General features: G+C 59.9%; 1 protein-coding gene across 6 annotated transcripts in view; it reads left to right on the forward strand.

Annotated features, from left to right (window-relative positions):
• Window positions 1-18,200, forward strand: part of SBF1 (SET binding factor 1) — a 52,932-nt gene that overhangs the window by 33,121 nt on the left and 1,611 nt on the right. Inside the window, exons 5-40 of one of the 6 annotated variants that reach the window (XM_081209749.1) lie at window positions 60-170; window positions 815-838; window positions 1,442-1,547; window positions 1,682-1,814; window positions 1,939-2,047; window positions 2,409-2,522; window positions 3,155-3,235; window positions 3,682-3,795; window positions 4,235-4,363; window positions 4,481-4,579; window positions 4,852-5,056; window positions 5,502-5,614; window positions 6,005-6,154; window positions 6,239-6,307; window positions 6,486-6,653; window positions 6,745-7,007; window positions 7,118-7,290; window positions 7,404-7,477; window positions 7,603-7,798; window positions 7,964-8,100; window positions 8,229-8,404; window positions 9,671-9,813; window positions 9,889-10,096; window positions 13,285-13,481; window positions 13,567-13,704; window positions 14,209-14,295; window positions 14,558-14,635; window positions 14,988-15,172; window positions 15,265-15,441; window positions 16,125-16,226; window positions 16,301-16,486; window positions 16,642-16,768; window positions 16,855-16,985; window positions 17,139-17,372; window positions 17,678-17,791; window positions 17,887-18,104. In XM_081209749.1, the coding sequence (XP_081065875.1) occupies window positions 60-170; window positions 815-838; window positions 1,442-1,547; window positions 1,682-1,814; window positions 1,939-2,047; window positions 2,409-2,522; window positions 3,155-3,235; window positions 3,682-3,795; window positions 4,235-4,363; window positions 4,481-4,579; window positions 4,852-5,056; window positions 5,502-5,614; window positions 6,005-6,154; window positions 6,239-6,307; window positions 6,486-6,653; window positions 6,745-7,007; window positions 7,118-7,290; window positions 7,404-7,477; window positions 7,603-7,798; window positions 7,964-8,100; window positions 8,229-8,404; window positions 9,671-9,813; window positions 9,889-10,096; window positions 13,285-13,481; window positions 13,567-13,704; window positions 14,209-14,295; window positions 14,558-14,635; window positions 14,988-15,172; window positions 15,265-15,441; window positions 16,125-16,226; window positions 16,301-16,486; window positions 16,642-16,768; window positions 16,855-16,985; window positions 17,139-17,372; window positions 17,678-17,791; window positions 17,887-18,104 (5,069 nt within the window). The remainder of the gene's footprint in view (window positions 1-59; window positions 171-814; window positions 839-1,441; window positions 1,548-1,681; window positions 1,815-1,938; window positions 2,048-2,408; window positions 2,523-3,154; window positions 3,236-3,681; window positions 3,796-4,234; window positions 4,364-4,480; window positions 4,580-4,851; window positions 5,057-5,501; window positions 5,615-6,004; window positions 6,155-6,238; window positions 6,308-6,485; window positions 6,654-6,744; window positions 7,008-7,117; window positions 7,291-7,403; window positions 7,478-7,602; window positions 7,799-7,963; window positions 8,101-8,228; window positions 8,405-9,670; window positions 9,814-9,888; window positions 10,097-13,284; window positions 13,482-13,566; window positions 13,705-14,208; window positions 14,296-14,557; window positions 14,636-14,987; window positions 15,173-15,264; window positions 15,442-16,124; window positions 16,227-16,300; window positions 16,487-16,641; window positions 16,769-16,854; window positions 16,986-17,138; window positions 17,373-17,677; window positions 17,792-17,886; window positions 18,105-18,200) is intronic. The other 5 variants (XM_081209751.1, XM_081209752.1, XM_081209750.1 and 2 more) reach the window with 5 other exon arrangements.

Genomic DNA, 18,200 nt, shown 5'->3' on the forward strand with positions numbered 1-18,200 from the left:
TGCTTTTGTCCCTGGCTAGTGACCCACCAGAGTGCCAACTTATCCTGTTTCACTTGCAGAACTGCCTGGGGCTGGTTTACACCATCTTTGTGGACGGACTGAACACCTCCCTGGAGACTGTCATCGGGAGCCTCCTGACCTGCACCATCCCCATCACAGGAGGGGCCCAGGTGGGTTCCTGATGCCCTCTGGCATTTCCACCAGGCAAGATGGAGCCCTGTGAGTGCTGGGGCGCAGCCCAACCCCTGGCCCCTCCAGCTCCGTGGGCTGATGTGGCCAGGGGTCCCAAGCAGCCGACCGCTGAGCTCCAACGGGAGGTTAGGTAGCGCTCCCTCGCGTGCTTGGGCTGCCCAGGATGGCGCCTCCTCTCTGCTTGGCGCTGCTTCTGAGTGCATCACAGGGAGTGGTCAGGCGAAAGAGACCTGGCTGGAGAGGGGCGGTGCCTTTTAAGCAGCTTCATGGGGCTGGCTGGGTGAGCTCTTCCCAGGCCCCTCAACCCTCTCCCTGGCAAGCGGGCTGAGACCTCTTCTGATCACAGCTTGCCAGGCGCCCTGTGGGCAGGGAGAGCTTGCACAGCTGGCAGCATGCTGGGAGGATGTTTCTGGCTTTGTGGATCCTGCTCCAAGCTGGCTGGGCAGCCCGTGCCTCTCCTGTGGGGTGCCCCCTTGTGCTCCTGGCTTGCTGTGTCCCGCTTGGCGTGCTGCCTCTCCCTCTCGTGTGGCTGTCTGCCTGTCTGCCCGCCCGCTGCCCACCTGTCCGCCTGCTGCACCGTGTTTCTAATTTTCTGTGCTGTTTCTGTCTGTCTCTATCTCAGCCTGACACGGAGGACGAAGGAGCGGTATGCACAACTTTTCTCTCCTCGGGGCTGCCTCCTTCTGTGGGAGGAGGAGGAGGAGGCGTTTTGGGGGCTGAGGTGGTGCTGCTCAGTGTGTCCCTCTCCGGAAAGATCAGCGCACAGCTCTCTGTGGCCCCTGGTGTGGGGCAGTGCCTACGAGTTGGGGAGGGGGCAGGGACTGAGAGAGAACAGAAAAGGAGGGGAAAAGAGCAAGGGTCCTGCCTCGGGGGGGGGGGGGCAAAGGCTTCATAGGCCAGCCTTGAATGCTGAGTCCACAGCCCAGCACCTGCTTCACATATAGGCTGACAAGGTCCTTCTGCAGTGCCTGGACATATGTGCCACCATCTGCCTGTCCTCTTCTCTGTGTCTCTTTGTCCGTCTCTCTTTCTCACTGTCTCCTTGGTGCAAGTGCTCTTCAGCCCAGGCTTTGAGAGCCCCTTCCTGGCAGCGGGCCTGCAGTTGGCCCTGGGGGCAGGCAGCTCCCCTCCCCATGGGTGGGGTGTCTTGGGGGGCGCTTCCTGCCAGTCTACCTTCTGGAGCCCAGGTCTTCTGTTGTGCCGTCCCTGACTGACCGCCGGCCGTGGGGATTGTGTTTATCTCTTTCAGAGGACAATCTCTCTGGGCGCAGGCGACAGGCAGGTGATTCAGACGCCCATCAACGATTCCCTTCCCATCAGCAACTGCAGCGTGGCCCTCCTCTTCCGACAGCTCGGTGAGACCCGCCTCAGGCCACTTGGGAGGGCGTCCATGTCTCTGGAGAGATGGTGGGGCTCTGGCTGGGCCTTGGGCGCAGGGCTGGCCCAGTTGGCAGGGGCCTCTCCAACTCCTTCCTTCCTTCCCTCCCAGGGATCACCAACGTGCTGTGCCTCTTCTGCGCGGCCCTCACAGAGCACAAGATCCTGTTTCTCTCCAGCAGTTACCAGAGGCTGACGGACGCCTGCCGGGCTCTGCTGGCCCTCCTCTTCCCCCTGAAGTACAGGTGAGCGAAGGGAGCAGCCGCTGGCTCACCTGCAAGGAGGGTGGGGGAGGGGAGGGGGCTCCCTGGAGAGGGTGCCTTTTGTTGCCACGTCTGCCGGCCTGCATTGGTGCTTTCTTGGTTCCAGCTTCACGTACGTGCCCATCCTGCCCGCTCAGCTCTTGGAGGTCCTCACCACGCCAACCCCTTTCATAATTGGCGTGAGCTCCATCTTCCAGGCAGAGACACAGGAGCTGGTGAGTCCCTGAGCTCAGAGGAGGGAAGGAGGACTCTGTGGGAAAGCGGAGGCCAGGCTTGCCAGGGGCGTTTTCAGGAGCAGGGCTGTCATCCCATTCCCTGTTCTTCTCTTGGGAACTTCCCCTTCTCTCTCTCCCCTCGCTCAAAGAGAGTTTTCTCTCCTGGGGTGACAGGTTGGCTTGTCTTGGGTGTCAGAAACAGATTCTCCTCCCGAAGGAGCCCCCTCCTCCCTCCCTGGTGCCCCGGGGGCGGGGGGGGGGGAACTGGGCTGGGGCCAAAGGGGTCTCGCGGCAGCCTGGCCTGTGTCCTTTCCCTCTTTGCCCCTTGTGGACTCTGCCATTGCTCTCTGACTTTTCCCAGCTGGATGTGATCATCGCTGATCTGGATGGTGGAACGGTGACTGTCCCCGAGTGCATCCATATCTCTCTGCTGCCTGAGCCGCTTCTCCATCAGACGCGGGAAGCCCTGTCCATGGTGAGTGCCGCCCCTTGGCTCCTGCGCCTCACAAGAGGCCTCAAGACCCTCCGCCTTGGGTTTCATGGCCAGTAGGCAGCCTGGGTGTGGGTGAGTGTGTGTGACAGAGATCCATGGCAGGTGGTCATGTGGGAATCTGGCACCGCCAAGTGGCGTTTGGTGCTGCAGGGGGGCTGCATCCTGAACCCACAAGGCCAAGAGGCCAAGGACTCGTCAGGGGATGAACTCGCCATCTGAGTGGAGGCTCATGCAATGAATATTATTAATGATAAATAATGGAATGGAAAAGTGAGAATCTGGATGCTGGGGGGGAAAGGTAAAGTGGAACCCTTCTGGTTTTCTCCATGGAGTGGTGTTTCCCTCCACCACATTATTTGTAAAAACGGGGTGTGTCCGTATGATTTACACAGAATCATAGAGTTGGAAAGGATCCCGAGAGTCAAGCATCCATGAGAGATGACCATTTGTCATGGAGCCTGGGAACTGATTCTCCAAGTAACAGGGAGAGAGAGAAGGAGCAATTCTGCTCTTGGGCTTGCAGGTGGGGGCCCCGGGGAAGGAGGGGTGTGTGGCTGGAGGCTGAGCCCCTTCCCAGCTGTCTGGGGGCATCCTGCCCTTGTTTCTCTGTGCAGGTCTTGGACCCAGAGTTGGAGATTGCAGACCTGGCCTTCCCCCCATCGCCCACCATCTCGGCATCCTCCCTCAAGATGCAGGTAAGTGGTGCAAGCTGCTGGGGGGGGGGGCACCTGGCTTGGCCTGGCTCCTCCTCAGAGAAGTTCCCAGTGGCCTCAAGGCACAGAGCACTGGAGCTGGCAATCAGCCCCCACAGAGCCATGGCAGCCCATTGAGACCGTGTGCAGCAGCCGTGAAAAGGGCAGACTCCCTCCGAGGGTTCTGGTCAGACCCTCTGGAACAGGATGCTGGACGATGGGCCCTTGGCTGGATCCAGCAGCAGCAGCAGCAGGCTCTTCTTGTGTTCTTCTGGGTGGGGGGGCCCTGCAGAGCCCCTTCGCTGCCCCAGGGGAAGGCGTGAGCACCCGTTATGGAGGGGCAGCAGTGGGTGCTGCAGAGCCCACCCCCCTGTCCTCTGGCAGGAGCTGCCCTCCTCATCCAGCTCTCCCTGCCTGACCCTTTCCCCTTCCTCCGTCTTGGGCTGCAGGACAAGGAGATCCGGGCCGTCTTCCTCCGCTTATTTGCACAGCTGCTCCAGGGCTACCGCTGGTGCCTGCACATCATCCGCATCCACCCGGAGCCAGTCATTCGCTTTCACAAGGTAGCCAAGGCGGGGGGCGGAGGAGGGTTGTGTTGGGGGGTTTCAGCTTCTGGGGTGGGTTGCACAACATGAAGAGCAGCTTAAAACCAAAGTCACAGAAGCCCAGTGGCTCAGGGGTCTCTGTGCGAGGGCCCCCAGAGAGCAGGTGCCCCCCTTCAGGAAGCCTGCTGCTCCCATTCTGCACGCCAGGCTGGCAAGCCTTGTCTTTCCGGAGTGTGGACCAGCGCCATGAGGTCGGTCCTAGGCAGCCGGCCTGCTCTGCAGACCCTCGTCGGACCCCATCCCTGTTGCCTTTGGGGCACATGTGGAAGATCCTTTCAGTCAGGGTCTCTCCTGGATTTGAAATGGCTTTTGAGATGTGCGGCTGTTCTGCCTGTGCTTTGATTGAGATGCTTCCCAGGAAGCGATTACAAGTGCCTCTTCCTCTCCCTCGGTCTAGGCAGCCTTCCTGGGGCAGAGGGGGCTGGTGGAAGACGACTTCCTCCCCAAGGTACTGGAGGGCATGGCCTTCGCTGGCTTTGTGACGGAGAGAGGGCCCCCCTACCGAGACATTGACCTGTTTGACGAGGTGAGGAGTGGCGGCTGGAGGAGACCTCCCCCTGGGCCCTCCGGGGCCACAAGGCCTGGGCCTGCGGGGTGGTCCAGTCACCCCGCCCCCCTCTCCCCCGCCCTTCCTCTCTCTTAGCTGGTGGCCAATGAGGCGAAGCGGATGCAGGCAGACGAAGGGAGCCGGGCCAGGGTGCTGCGCCACATCAAGGAACTGGCAGAGCACCTGTACAAAAACGTACGTGGGTGTTGTGTGTGCGGATTCTGTCCCTTCGTCCCTGGCACACAGTGGAGCAGGGGGCAGGGGGCCAGCTGGCACCACAGACTTTGCGGGAATCCCTTCCTGCCCCATCCAGCAGCCCCTCTTCTCCCCCACGGCAGCTGAGCAGGGCTCTGCTGCGGTTCCTTCCCTTCAGCCGGGCTGGATGGAGGCTCTGCGGTTCAGCCTGGGAGGCAGGGCCTCCTTCCGAGCCTCCTTGCTTACCCCCCTCCCTGGCTTGGCTTGCCCAGGAGAACCCGTATCCTGCCGTGACGATGCACAAAGTGCAGAAGCCTACGGAAGGCTGCCACCTGCGCCTGCACCAGCGGCCTTTTCCTCGCCTGGATGAGGGCACCATCCAGTGGATCGTTGACCAGGCAACAGCCAAGCTGCAAACGGCTCCCCCCTTAGTGAAGGCAGAGAAGAAGTGCATGGTGCCGTCTGGGCCCCCCCTGGGTATGTGGAGCGTGCAGAGTCTTGCCCCTGCCTCTAGGTGGTGCTGTGGGCAGGGAAGTCTAGTGGGCTGCGTGGGTCCCTGGACACGCTTGTCTGCTCCTTGGATGGCCTCTGGCCCCTTGGAGAGCGGTCAGGGCAGGAGTGCCAGCGGACCCTCTCCCTGGGCGCCCTGAGGGTGTTCTCTGGGTCTCTGACTTGGAGCATCTTCAGCCAGGGCTCCAAAAGGACCCGTGCTTGCGATCCCCGGAGGAGGTCATGGCAGCCTAATAGGCCTGCGCTTTGGGCCCCACCCTGCTGACCCTCCTCTTCTCTCCCTGAGCCTTGCAGAGCACTCTGGTGCTGTCCGTTGCCCTGTGGAGACTCCTGTTCCTGCCCCCGTGTAGGGTGTGTCCAAGGGGCCGACGCCTCCTCCGGGCCGTGATGAGCATCTTCCTTCTCCCCCCAGGGGCCATCATGGACCGCAATGGCATCATCTTGGCCAACAGCGCCCGCCGGCTGGAGGTGGTCAGGAACTGCATCTCCTACGTCTTTGAGAGCAAGATGCTGGAGGCCAAGAAGGTGAGCTCCTGGGAGCCTTTCAGCCCCTGTCCCCCAAGAGGGGACTCCGCAGGACGCAGAATCCAGCTCTTCTGGCCGCCTCCTTCTGGCCACTTACATTGGAGATTGTTTGAAGGCAAAGCAGTTGCCGCTGCTGCTTCTCCACTGACTGGCAGGTTTCCCCTGGGCGCCTCCATGTGCTGCCAGGCCTCCCCTTGCAGTTGGCGGCAAATGAAAAGCCAGCGCCCCCCCCCCTCTGTCTCTCGGCTTTCTTGTATGGACGATTCGGAGCCTCGCTGGGGGGGGGGGTTGGTCCTGTGTGTGTGTTCAGAAGGTCCCTGGGCAGCGCAGGGGGGGGCTGGCTTTGCTGCTTTGGGCCCCCACCTCAGCGCTGCTCTGGCCGCCTTGCAGCTCCTCCCGGCCGTCCTCCGTGCCATGAAGAGCCGGGCTGCCCGCCACTGCCTGACCCAAGAGCTGAACCTCCACGTGCAGCAGAACCGGGCTGTGCTGGACCACCAGCAGTTTGACTTCATCGTCCGCATGATGAACTGCTGCTTGCAGGTGGGCTGGGGCCCAGGGAGGGAGCGGCCGGGCCGGGGGGGCTCTCTGGGGTCCCATGCTGACTTCCCCTCCTGTCCGCCTCAGGACTGCAGCGCTTCAGACGAACACGGGGTGGCAGCTGCCCTCTTGCCCTTGGTGACTGCCTTCTGCCGCGTGAGTAGCCCTTGGGCGCGCAGGGCCTGGTGGGGAGAGGGCTCCCGGGGGGGGGGGGGAGCCAGGCTGGCCCAATGGGGAGGTGGCTGGGCTGGTGAGGCCGGCATCCGTTCCCACCTGGGCACGGCGGAGAGCTTGTGGCCTTTACGCAGGCCGCCTCCTCTTCTTCCCACCCCAGAAACTGAGCCCTGGGATCACCCAGTTTGCCTACAGCTGTGTGCAGGAGCACCTGGTGTGGACCAACATCCAGTTCTGGGAGGCCATGTTCTACTCTGACGTGCAGAACCACATCCGGGCTCTGTACCTGGAGGGGATCGAGGACGAGGGGGAGAACCACCTGGAGAAGGTGAGGAAAGAAGCTGAGGGGAAGGGGGCTTGGGGCAGGGGGTGGATCTGCCCGCATGCTGTGGGCAATGCTTTTCTGGTCCCCCTCCCAGGCAAGTGAGGAAGGGCCCCCGCAAGAGGAGAAGTCGGCCCTGGAGATTGCGGCCGAGCAATGTCGCCTGTGGCCCACCGTGAGCCGGGAGAAGCAGCAGGAGCTGATCCAGAAGGAGGAGAGCACGGTCTTCAGCCAGGCCATTCACTACGCCAACCGCATGAGCTACCTGCTCCTGCCGCTTGACACCAGCAAGAACCGGCTCCTGCGCGGCTCCGGCCTGGGCGATGCCGAGAGCGTCAGCAACAGCTTCATCACCAACAGGTAGCCTGCGGGGCTTGGCTGGGCGGGCCAGGCTGCCGAGGGGAGGCACCAGGAGGGGGAGAGGGCGGTCCTGGCCCCCGAGGAGCTCAGCCTCCCTTCTGCCTTGCCAGCATCGCAGGAAGTGTGGCCGACAGCTACGACACGGAGAGCGGCTTTGAGGACGCAGAGAGCTCCGACGTGGCCAACTACGTGGTGCGCTTCATCAACCGCTTTGTGGACAAGGTCTGCACCGAGAGCGGCGTCACCAACGAGCACCTCAAGGGGCTGCATGTCATGATCCCCGGTAGGTGCTCTGCGCCCCCCACCCTCGGGAGCCGAGTGTGGCCAGCGGGGGGAGGCGGCATCGCGGGGTCTCCTCTCTCTTCCGCCTGTGACTTCCCTCCTCCCCCCCCCCAGACATTGTCCAGATGCACATTGAGACCCTGGACGCCGTGCAGAGGGAAAGCAAGCGGCTCCCCCCAATACAGAAGGTGAGGGTGGTCCCCCCCGTGGGAGTCCTAAGCAAGAAGGAAGTGTGGGGAGGGGCTGTTCCACTCAGGGTCAGGGCGACTCCCTCCCTGCCCAGCCCTGATTCCATCCCCTTGGCTTCTTGCAGCCCAAGCTGCTCCGGCCCAGCCTGCTGATGGGCGAAGAGAGCGTGATGGAGGGGCTGCGCGTCTACCTCATGCCGGACGGCAGGGAAGAGGCATCTGGGGGGGCTGGGGGGGGACCCCCCCTGCTTCCAGCCGAAGGGGCCATTTTCCTCACCACCTACCGCGTCATCTTCAAGGGCACCCCGACAGATCCACTAGGTGAGAGCCGGACGGGCGGGATATTATTCTGGGGAGGGAGGGAGCTCTCTGCTCCTCCTCCTCCTCCTCCTTGGGGGCCTTGCTGAGCTCCCTTCTGGCAGCAGAGCCGCCCAGCTGTGTTTGAGCCCCCTGGGCTGACGCTGCCTCTTTCTTGGCTCCTCCCAGTCGGGGAGCAGGTGGTGGTCCGCTCCTTCCCCATCGCTTCCCTGACCAAAGAGGAGAAGATCACGGTCCAGGCCCAGGCGGACCAGTTCATCACGGAGGGCTGCGCTCAGCTCCAGCTGCGCTCCTGCACATTCCAGGTGAGCCCTTGGAGGTGGGGGGGGAGGCACCTGGGACCCCCTCCCCAGAGGAGGGCAGCCGTGCTCTGAGCTGGGGTCAGCTTGGCCCAGTTCTGCCAGCCCTGACCCCGCCTTGCCTTGGCCCACAGTTGCTGCGCATTGCCTTTGACGAGGAGGTGGCCTCCGAGAGCGCAGAGACCTTCCGGAAGCATCTCAATAAGCTGCGCTACCCCCAGCAGGCCTCCGACACCTTTGCCTTCACCGTGGGCCACCTGAGCAAGGCAGCCCTGCAGCCCAAAGTCAAGGAGAAGAACCCGTCACTCAGGTGCGAGCAGAAGCCCAAGGAGCACGGCTCAGGCTTGGGGGAGGGAGACTTGGTGGGGCTGGAAGGCGCTCCCTATAGGGCCTCTTGGCTTCAGGCTGGGTCTGGTGAGAACTGGCCATTCCCAGCTCCTGCCGGCAGTCCATGTGAGGGTCTCGCTCAGCTCTGGGATGAATCCCCCCTCTGGGGGCAGGATGCTGCAAGCTCTGCTGGTGGCTGTTGTTTCCTTGGGGCATGTGGGGCCCCTGAGCCGCAGGAGGAGGCAGCAGGGGCTGCAGCCGGGCCCCAGAGGCTCATCCCTCCCTCCCAGCCGTTGCTGTTGCCACTCCACACAGCCAGCCCCCCGTCCTCTCCAGCTCTGGGGGGCCCTTTTTGGCTTCTGCTTCTCCGAAGGTGGCAGAGGGTCCGGGGGACATTGCCCCCAGGTGGCTCTCCCCAGTCTGGTTAGGACTGAAAGGAGCAGCTTCCGTCTGCCCCGCCCAGCGGCCCGCCTTGCCTGCTGGGGCCGCGCTGCCCTTTCTCCTGGCCTCTTCACCCTCCCCTGTCTCCTTGCCCCTCACCCCCCAGCTGCCCCACCTTCCGCCTTGCTCTGCTGCCGGTGCTGCCCGCTGAAGGGGTTTCTCTTTTTTTTATATATAAAATTTTTATTGATTTTACAAAGTTTTTATAGACACAAACAAACAAACAAACAAAGACACTTACAAACATGTATACTTTCATATCCTTTTTTTCTTAAACCTTACTTCGTCGACTTCCCCATACCTCCCCTTTCTACATCCCAATTTCCAAAGTTATTTCAGCAAATCCTAACACTTAATTTTATCGAATTTTTCCCTTATTCTTTTCTTTTACTTAATCTTTTTCAGCTGTAAGCCCCTTTTTTCCCTCAAATCTCGACATTTTAGCACTCATTAATTTTACAATATTTCTTAAGATAAACTTTGAATTTCTTCCAATCTTCTTCCGCCGTCTCTTTCCCCTGATCATGGATTCTGCCAGTCATTTTGGCCAGTCCCATATAGTCTATCACTTTCATCTGCCATTCTTCCAGAGTGGGTAGATCTTGAGTCTTCCAATGCTTTGCGATGAGTATTCTTGCTGCTGTAGTAGCATACATAAAGAAAATTCTATCTTTCTTTGACACCAACTGGCTGACAATGCCCAAGAGAAAGGCCTCTGGTTTCTTGGGAATTGAAGGGGTTTCTCTTGCACCCCCGCCAAGCCTTTCGCTTGAGCTCCCTGGCTGCTCTCACCCTCTTCCTGCTTTAGGACCATCTCCAGGAACCTGGTGAAGAACGCCAAGAGGACGATTGGCCGCCAGTATGTGACGCGCAAGAAGTACACGCCGCCTCCCTGGGAGGCCCGGGGGAACCAGCAGCACTTCCTGGAGGACAACGAGGACGAGATCTCAGGTAGGGATGGCCCTTGCCGGGGGGGGGGGGTGTCCTCTTCCTGAGCTTTGCCCAACCCTGCCTGGCTGCCTGCAGTGTCCGAAGACGTGGACCGCAGCACCTTGACCCCGTCCACCACCATCCGGCCCTCGGACAAGATGACCATGAGCCACCTGGTGGAGCGCGCCTGTTGCCGGGACTACCAGCGCCTGGGCCTGGGGACGCTGAGCAACAGCCTGACCCGCTCCAAGAACGAGCCCTTCCGCATCTCCACCGTCAACCGCATGTATGCCATCTGCCGGAGGTGAGTCAGGGCGCCTGGCGGGGGGGGGGGAGGGGGACACCCAGAACGTGGAAGGGCACAGGGGGGTCTCCATGGGGGGCCCTTGCCAGACAGCTGAGGGGAGACCTGGGATTCAGTCTGGCTATGGGGTCAGGAGGAGTTGAGGAGCAGCGTCTCTGGGCCACCCCACCCCCCTTGGTAGCCTGGCATTGGCAGGCCGGAGGAGGCCAGTGGGCTGCTTGGCTAGAAGAGGGGCCTGCACACGCCTCCTTTAGCCTCCCTGTGAAGGTCCTGGGCCTCAGTCGCCCACAGTCCGTCCATCTGTCAGCCTCAAGGAGCAGGTTGGGCAAGTTCTGACAAGGGGGATTCACAGACTGGATGCCAAGGCCCAAGGTTCTTCCTCCAGCTGGGGATGCTCTGCCCGCTCCCTCCCGCCCCCTTCTTGAGGAGGGGGCTCAGGGGCAGCCCAGGCTCTCTGGGTCTCTAGCTGGGGTTTTTGCAGTGCACAGTCATGAAAAGGGTGGGTAGGTCTGGAAAATGATGGCTCTGGTCCTGCCTTGGGGGCTGGGCTCTGCTGGGCCTCCCTTGCCTGGAATGAAAGGCTCTCTGGCCCCCTGCCTGATCCCTCTGACTGCACTCTGAGGCCCCAATCCAGAGGCTACGTGATGGTGACCAGCGAACAGGCCTTCTCTGCAGGGAAACATTTTCTGCTCAGGCCCGGTTTCCTCTTCCTTTTTTTTTTTTAAAAAAAGGTATTTATTGAGAATTTAAAATTACAGAGAAAAAAAGGAAAAAGGAAAAATAGAAACAAAAAAGGAATTAAACAATACAAGTCAATAAAAAGAAAAAGAACAAAACACACAATACATCAAAACCAAAAACAAAAGCAAACAAAAAATTAAAAACAAATCCAATATTCCCAAATCTTTATCTTTCTTTAACTTGTTTCATCAACCTCCTCGCACCTCCCTTTTTTGTATTCTAGTTATTAATTATCTCAGCAAATCTTTTCCAGCTTTCACTATATTCTGTCATTAAATTGTCTTAATTTATTTTAACCTTATCTTAATTACCATAAAAAGCCCTAAAACTTAAAACTTATTTGTACATAACTCCTTATAGCATTTCTACTAAAGCCAAATATTTTCATTCCAACATTTTTTCTAACACTCATTAATTTTACAATAATTCTCTAAATGAATTTTTAAACTTTCTTCCAATCTTCATCCACCGTCTCTTCTTCCTGGTCTCGGGTTCTGTCAGTCCTTTCTATCCATTCCATCTAGTCCATTAACCTGGTGATCTTCTATCCGAGGCTCTTAACTCTTTTCCATGTCCCTTCTGCAGATCTTCTTCATATTTATACCTGCACTTTACTTTGTCTTCTGCTGATCTTGTTCTTAATTTCCTTCCTTTATCACTGAGGAGTAGATCTCGGGGAGACTCCAACCTAGCAATGTCTTTATCCCTTCTCGACAGGTCAGCCCATTCTCCATAGTCAGCACTGAAATCCAAAAGGTATTTGAAGGCATGTTTCAAAGTCCCTCCAAAGTTAAAGGCCCCCACAACTCCAGACTCCCCCTGGCCCAAAACCAGATCCCAGAAGCCAGAACATCCCTGCATAGGGGGATCTATCCAACTTCCCATCTCCAAACCAAACGAGACTCCATCTCTCCAACTCTGACTTTCTCCAGATTCAGTCATCAAAAACAACAGCTTATGTTCCTGCAAGGCCGCGGCTCTCTCCACTTGTATTACTTGAGGTTCAACAACAACCTCCTCCTTTGTCTTCTGCGCAACTTGCCCTGTCAAAGCAGATTCCTGGGTCGGTTCCTGAGTGGTTTCTATATAGGTATTCACTGTTTGTCCAAAATTATTAACTGCAACAGTCATCAAATCCATCTTCTCATGTAGCTGTTCCAGTAAAGCGCTTGTCTTGCAGAAAGCAATCACTAAGGCTTCTTCTGCGCACATTCTTGTTCAAGGTCAATGTCTGGTTCTCACGATCTTTAATCTCTGCAGCTGGAGAATTCCCCAGATCGACTCCAACAACAGTTTCAAAAACTCCCTCTAGGGGAAACAATTTCTATTTGTATCCGTCCTTTTAAAAGCAGATCCAGCAACAAAATTACTTTCGTTTTTCAAATATTTTGTTCCTTTTAAATGCAAAAGGAAACATTGGAATCAATATGTTTCTCTTTTTTAACTATCTGTCAAGAAACGTTTTATTCACAGTCAATGAACTTTCCCAAAACGTCTGTCTTCCTCGCACCCCGTTCCCAGGTTCAAGACGGTGAAAATTTATCTTTCTTTACTCTCTCTCCTGCAGGCTTAAACAATCTAAGATTTCCCCCCTCTTCCCCTGCTTCCAAGGGGGGTTTAGTAGTTTTAGCCGATGGAGGTTTAGTCCTTTACAAAAGACTTTCCAGACTTTAGCTTGCAATGTCTTTGCTTCAATCTATTTACAAAAGCGGAAGGTGGACTTCCTGTTTAAAACCTTCCCCCTTCGGTGCCAAATTAAGATGTTTCATAGTCCAATTTTCTGTTCTACTCACGGGTAGTTGTTTAAAGTCCAATTGTCCACAGGAAAAAGTCAGCGCTCTCCGGCAACAGCAATGCGGCTTCACTCTGTGAAAAGAGCAGTCGATTCAAAGCACCGCGCCACTCACCCCACGTCGCTCCGGATCCCCGAAACCGGGTTTCCCCATGAGTAGGGGAGGCGCAAAAGGTGCCTGCCAAATCCCACGTCCACAGGCTTCTCCCGCCTGTGGTTTTTGATGGGTCTCCGCCTCGCCGCGGCGGTCCAGACCCTAATTTCCACGAAGCGGATTCCTCCCGATCAGAGGAAATCCGCCATTGCCGGAGGCGCTAACCCGGAAGTGCCTCCCTGTTTCCTCTTCCTCAGCACCACCATTTCCTGGCCTTCTCTCAACTGTGGCACCGTCTGCCTTTGGTGGGGGGAAGTGGGGCTGCAAATGCTGTTTTGCCTCTTGAAATGGCAGCATGGTGCCTTCTGGGGTGGGGGGTCCTGACCCAGAGCTTCTCGACTGGGAGATCACCACCTAGGAGGTGGCACAGAAGCATTTCAGTGGACTGCAGCAGCCCCTCTTCCTCTTTAAAATAATAATAATAACTTCCTTCCTTCCTTCCTTCCTTCCTTCCTTCCTTCCTTCCTTCCTTCCATCCATCCCTCTCTCTCTCCCCTGCAGCTACCCTGGGCTGCTCATTGTCCCACAGAGCATCCAAGACAACGCCATCCAGCGGATCTCGCGCTGCTACCGCCAGAACCGCTTCCCGGTGGTCTGCTGGCGGAACTCGCGCACCAAGGCGGTCCTCCTGCGCTCAGGCGGGCTGCATGGGAAGGGCGTGGCTGGCCTCTTCAAGTCCCAGAACGCTCCTGCCACAGGTACAGCGGCCTCCCCCCTCCCCGCCTGGCCTCCCTCCTCCCGAGGAGGCCCTCAGGATGACCCCTTCCCTGCTGCTCCTTGCAGGCCCCTCTCAGGCCGACTCCACCAGCCTGGAGCAAGAGAAGTACCTGCAGGCCGTCATCAACTCCATGCCTCACTACGCCGACAGCGGCGGCCGCAACACGCTCAGCGGCTTCACCTCGGCCCACATGAGCAGCGCAGGTGAGGGCCGGGGGGGGGGCTGCCCTGGGCTCAGAGGCAGGCGCGGCAGGTGGGGTCCTGGGCGTGGAGGGCGGGAGAGAGCTTCCCCTTGACCCCCAGGCCATGGGGCCACAGGCCCAGGTGAGTCTTGTCCATGTGCAGCTGTTGTGTCGCTTCCACCCCATCCTTGCTGGTGGATCCGCGAGGGCCCTTGCCATCCCATCAGCCCCCCCCCTCCATTTGTCGTCTGTCTGAGCCATCCTGGAGAGAAGAGCCCCAGCCAGCCCTCTGGAGCCAAGCAGCCCTTGGCTCTGCTGGGAGCATCAGCCTCAGGACAGGCCAGAGCTGAATTCTGGCTGAGCTGGGAGAGGCCATTGGGCACGTTGTGGGAGGGGCCAGTGCCCCCCCCCCCGGTCCTTGCCAGATTTTGGGTGGGGACGCCCCAGAGAGAGAAGAGGCCTTGCAGCTCCGGGGCTGGCTTGCTTTCCTTGGGTGTGGAACGTCCACCTTCTGTTGGTGCTACAGATTCTTCTGAGAAGCGGCAGCCCAAGCTGGGATCTCTTATGAAGCAGGTGATGGGAGGGAAGGACGAAGGGCCGCTTAGCCGCGGAGGTGAGATGCTGCGTGCGGCCCCCGTAGAGTAGCCACGGAAGGGCCGTCTGGCTCCGGGGGGGCTGGGCTGGGCCTTCTCCAAGCAGCCAGCGGACGGAAGGGCTGTTGCTCACAGCTGCCGCCTCTGGCTGCCTCCCTCCATCTTGCCTGCCCATCTGTCTTGCCCTCTCCGTTGGGGACAAACATCCATCTGCCATCCATCGCTGCTGCCTCTCTTCCCCCCCCCCTCACTGAGATGCCTCTCCGTCCTGTCCTCTCTCAGCCCTAGGTCACAGAGGTAGGCTCATTACCCTCTCCAGCCCCAAGAGCCTGGCATCAAAGGGACACCTCTCCCCCCGAGGTACTGTATGGGGCACTAACCTCAGGGACGTGGCATTCACACTGCTAACTTGCCCCACTGGTGCCCACCCCCCAGGCAGGCAGGCAGTCTAACCCACCCTCTGTGCTAACCCTTCCGCAGCCTCACAGCATGCTCTTCCGCCTGGCTTGGCCTGCCTCTCGGCCCCTCCTAGGTAAGGATGGGCCGGCCGGGGTGCTGTGCCCGTCTCCAGTGCAGCCCGCCCTGGGTGGGTGTGGCTGGGGCCGTCTTCCCTGGCCCTGAGCTCCGGCTGGGAGGGGGCAGCAGGCTCCAGGGCCAGCCTGCAGGAGAGAGCGGAGTCTCGGGCGCCACCTGACCCCCCCCTCCCTTGCAGGCAAGTGGGGCAGCATCCGCGCCAGCGGGCGCATGAGCAGCTATGCTCTCAACATGGAGGTCGGCTCCCGCCTGGCCGGCAAGGAGCTGCTGAGCACGCAAGCCAACGGGTCCCCCTCCGAGGCCAGCTTCCTGCGCCAGCATCGCGCCTCCCTCTACATCATCGGAGACAAGTCCCAGCTCCGGGTACGGTTCTCTTGGGCGCCCAGCAGAGGGGCAGGGGCTGGGAAGGGGGGCTGTGGGGCCCCTTCCTGATGGCATCTCTTGCTCCCATCCAGGGCGTGAAGCCGGACCCGTTGCAGCACTGGGAGGTGGTGCCCATCGAGGTCTTTGACGCCCGGCAAGTCAAGACCAGCTTCAAGAAGCTGATGAAGGCCTGTGTGCCGGGCAGCCCCTCCGCCGAGCCCGGCCAGACCTACCTGCGCTCCCTGGAGGAGTCCGAGTGGCTGATCCAGGTCAGTGGCCAGCCGGACGCTCGAGGGAGAAGGCTCTTCTCTCCGGCCTCCAGGCCCCAAAGACTCCAGAGAGGTCAAGGCAGAGGAGGACTTGGGGGGGGGGGAGGCCTTTGAGATTCGCCAGGTAAGGAAGAAAGTCCTCGCTGCTCGTCCATCCGTTTCTGAGGTCAGCAAAGATGTGGCAGGCAGAAACTCTGCGTTCCGGTCGCCAGGCCCTGGAGCTGCAAGAAGGCCCTGGCTGCCGAGTCGTTTCCGTCACAGGAACCACGTTGTCCGTCCGCAGCCCAGGAGCCCCTCCCTTGGCCAGGCAGGCAGGGGGCAGTTTCCAGGTTTCCTGTGAGGCAGAACTGGAGAAGCTTAGCAAGCTCAGGAGTTTAGTAAAATTGTTAAAAGAGCAGCAAATTAAAAGGACCCCCCACCCCCCAAAAAGGTCAAGGTATATGGAAGGTATATATTTCCCAGCGGAGTGGCGGGGAGGCTGGGTGTTGCGCAAGCAGAAAGCGGAGTGTGGCATTTCAGCTGCCAGGAAGGCTCTGGGTTTCTGAGGTGGGTCTGCAGGAGCTTCTGCGAAAGATTTGTCCCATTGCAGGTCAGGGGGAGGTTGGCACTTGCTGTGCAGCTTTGAAGGTTTGCTCCAGGTACGCTGCCTCTGCCACATTCTGGGCTCCTGCTTTCCTCCACAGATTCACAAGATCCTGCAGATCTCTGTGCTGGTGGTGGAGCTGCTGGACACGGGCTCCTCTGTGCTGGTCAGCCTGGAGGACGGCTGGGACATCACCACCCAGGTCAGCCTCCTTCCCTCTCCCCCCCCCCAGCACTTACCCTGGAGGCCGGCCGTGACCCCCCCTCTGCCCCCCAGGTGGTGTCTCTGGTGCAGCTCCTCTCCGACCCCTATTACCGCACCATGGAGGGCTTCCGGCTGCTGGTGGAGAAGGAGTGGCTCTCCTTTGGGCACCGCTTCAGCCACCGAGGGGCTCAGACCTTGGCCAGCCAGAGCAGCGGCTTCACGCCCATCTTCCTGCAGTTCCTGGACTGTGTGCATCAGGTGAGGAGAGCAGCCAAGCCCCTGGGGGAGGAGGACCACCCCAGCCCTCTTTGTCCCTGGGGGGAGGTGTGCTGGTCAAGGGGGCGACCCCTGGGAGGAGGGGCCCTGTGGCCTCTTCCTGCCCCCCAACTCTCCTGCTGCCTCTCCCCCCACAGATCCACCTGCAGTTCCCCATGGAGTTTGAGTTCAGCCAGTACTACCTGAAGTTCCTCAGCTACCACTCGGTCTCCAGCCGCTTCCGCACTTTCCTGCTGGACTCCGACTACGAGCGGCTGGAGCTGGGTAAGGAGCCCCCGGGGCCTGGGGAGGGGGGGCCCTTGTGGCCCCTGGGACAGTGGCAGGAGCCAAAGGCTGTGCTTCCTTGGCAGGGCTGCTCTACGAAGAGAAAGGGGAGCGCAAGGGGCCCCAGCTCTTCCGCTCCATTTGGGACTACCTGGACCGGCTGAACAAGAAGACGCCGGCCTTCTTCAACTACATGTATGCCCCGGAGGACGGGGAGGTGAGCAGCCGTGGGTCGGGGACAGGGGGGCCCGGCTGGGGGGTGCTGGGGCCCACCAGCCGCCCCATCAAAGGCTTCCCTGCTGGGGGTCCTGCCTTGGGTGCCAGGCGTGGCCTTTGGGGCGGTGACTCTCCGGCTCTTTCCCTCCGTTAGGTTTTGCGCCCGTACAGCAACGTCTCGAACCTGAAGGTGTGGGACTACTACACGCAGGAGACCCTCTCGGAGGGACCCTCCTACGACTGGGAGCTGGTGCAGAGCCAGGCGGACCCCGTGGAGGAGGCCGCCCAGCCAGACACCAGCGCCCCCCAGAGCCGGCGCAAGATCGTCTGGCCCTGCTATGACAACCGCAGCCGCACTGAGCCAGACGCCATCTCCCGGCTGCTGGAGGTCAGTGGGGGCCTTGGGCAAGAAGCAGAGGCGGCAGCCGGGGGGGGGGTGCAGGTAGGACAAGGGCAACTGGGCCCGCTTTGGCTCTGGACTCTTCCCCTTCTTGGTCCTTCACGGCCAGCGCCGTTTCTTGGCCCCCGGGACTCACAGCTGGGAGTCACTGTGGGAATCTTGTTTTCTTCAAGGCAGGTTTCCTGCCTTTGTGGCTGTAGAGGTGAGTTGAGAACACGCAGCTCTGCTGCTCTTGATGCCGTAGGAACCCCTTTGCCTTTGCCCCCCAACTGCCCCTTCTCTGTCTCCTGCAGGAGCTTCAGAACCTGGAGATGGAGCTGGGGCAGGTCCCTGAGCGCTGGAAGGACCTCTGGGACAAAGCGAAGGCCTCTCAGCGGTCGGAGGTGCAGGCGGACCCCAGCGGCCGAGTAAGGGCTCTGGGCTGGGGGGCTGAGGGGCTGGGGATCTTTGCCCGCCCTGCGCAGAGCCCTCCTCTGACGGAAGGCGCTTCCTTTGCCCCCAGGTGGCGGCTGGCTCCTTGCTGATGGCCTCTAGCTTGTCGCACCAGCGGCGCTCCTTCGGGGTCTACCTGCAGGAGAGCGGCCGCGGCAGCTCCACCATCAACCTGAGCCTGGACAGCGACAGCAGCAGCGCCTCCACCCCCTCCAGCGGGAAGCAGGGGGGCCGCAGGAGCACCAGCACCCTCTACAGCCAGTTCCAGACGGCGGAGAGCGAGAATCGGTGCGGGACCCGGCCATTGGGGGGCTGGCGGAGGGAGGCAGGGGGTCTTGGTCTCTGCTTGCCCCTCTTCTCCCGCTGACCCCCTCTGCCCTCTGC

The sequence above is a fragment of the Podarcis bocagei genome (assembly GCF_964188305.1).
Source record: "Podarcis bocagei genome assembly, chromosome: 10".
In the NCBI taxonomy this organism is placed as follows: domain Eukaryota; kingdom Metazoa; phylum Chordata; class Lepidosauria; order Squamata; family Lacertidae; genus Podarcis; species Podarcis bocagei.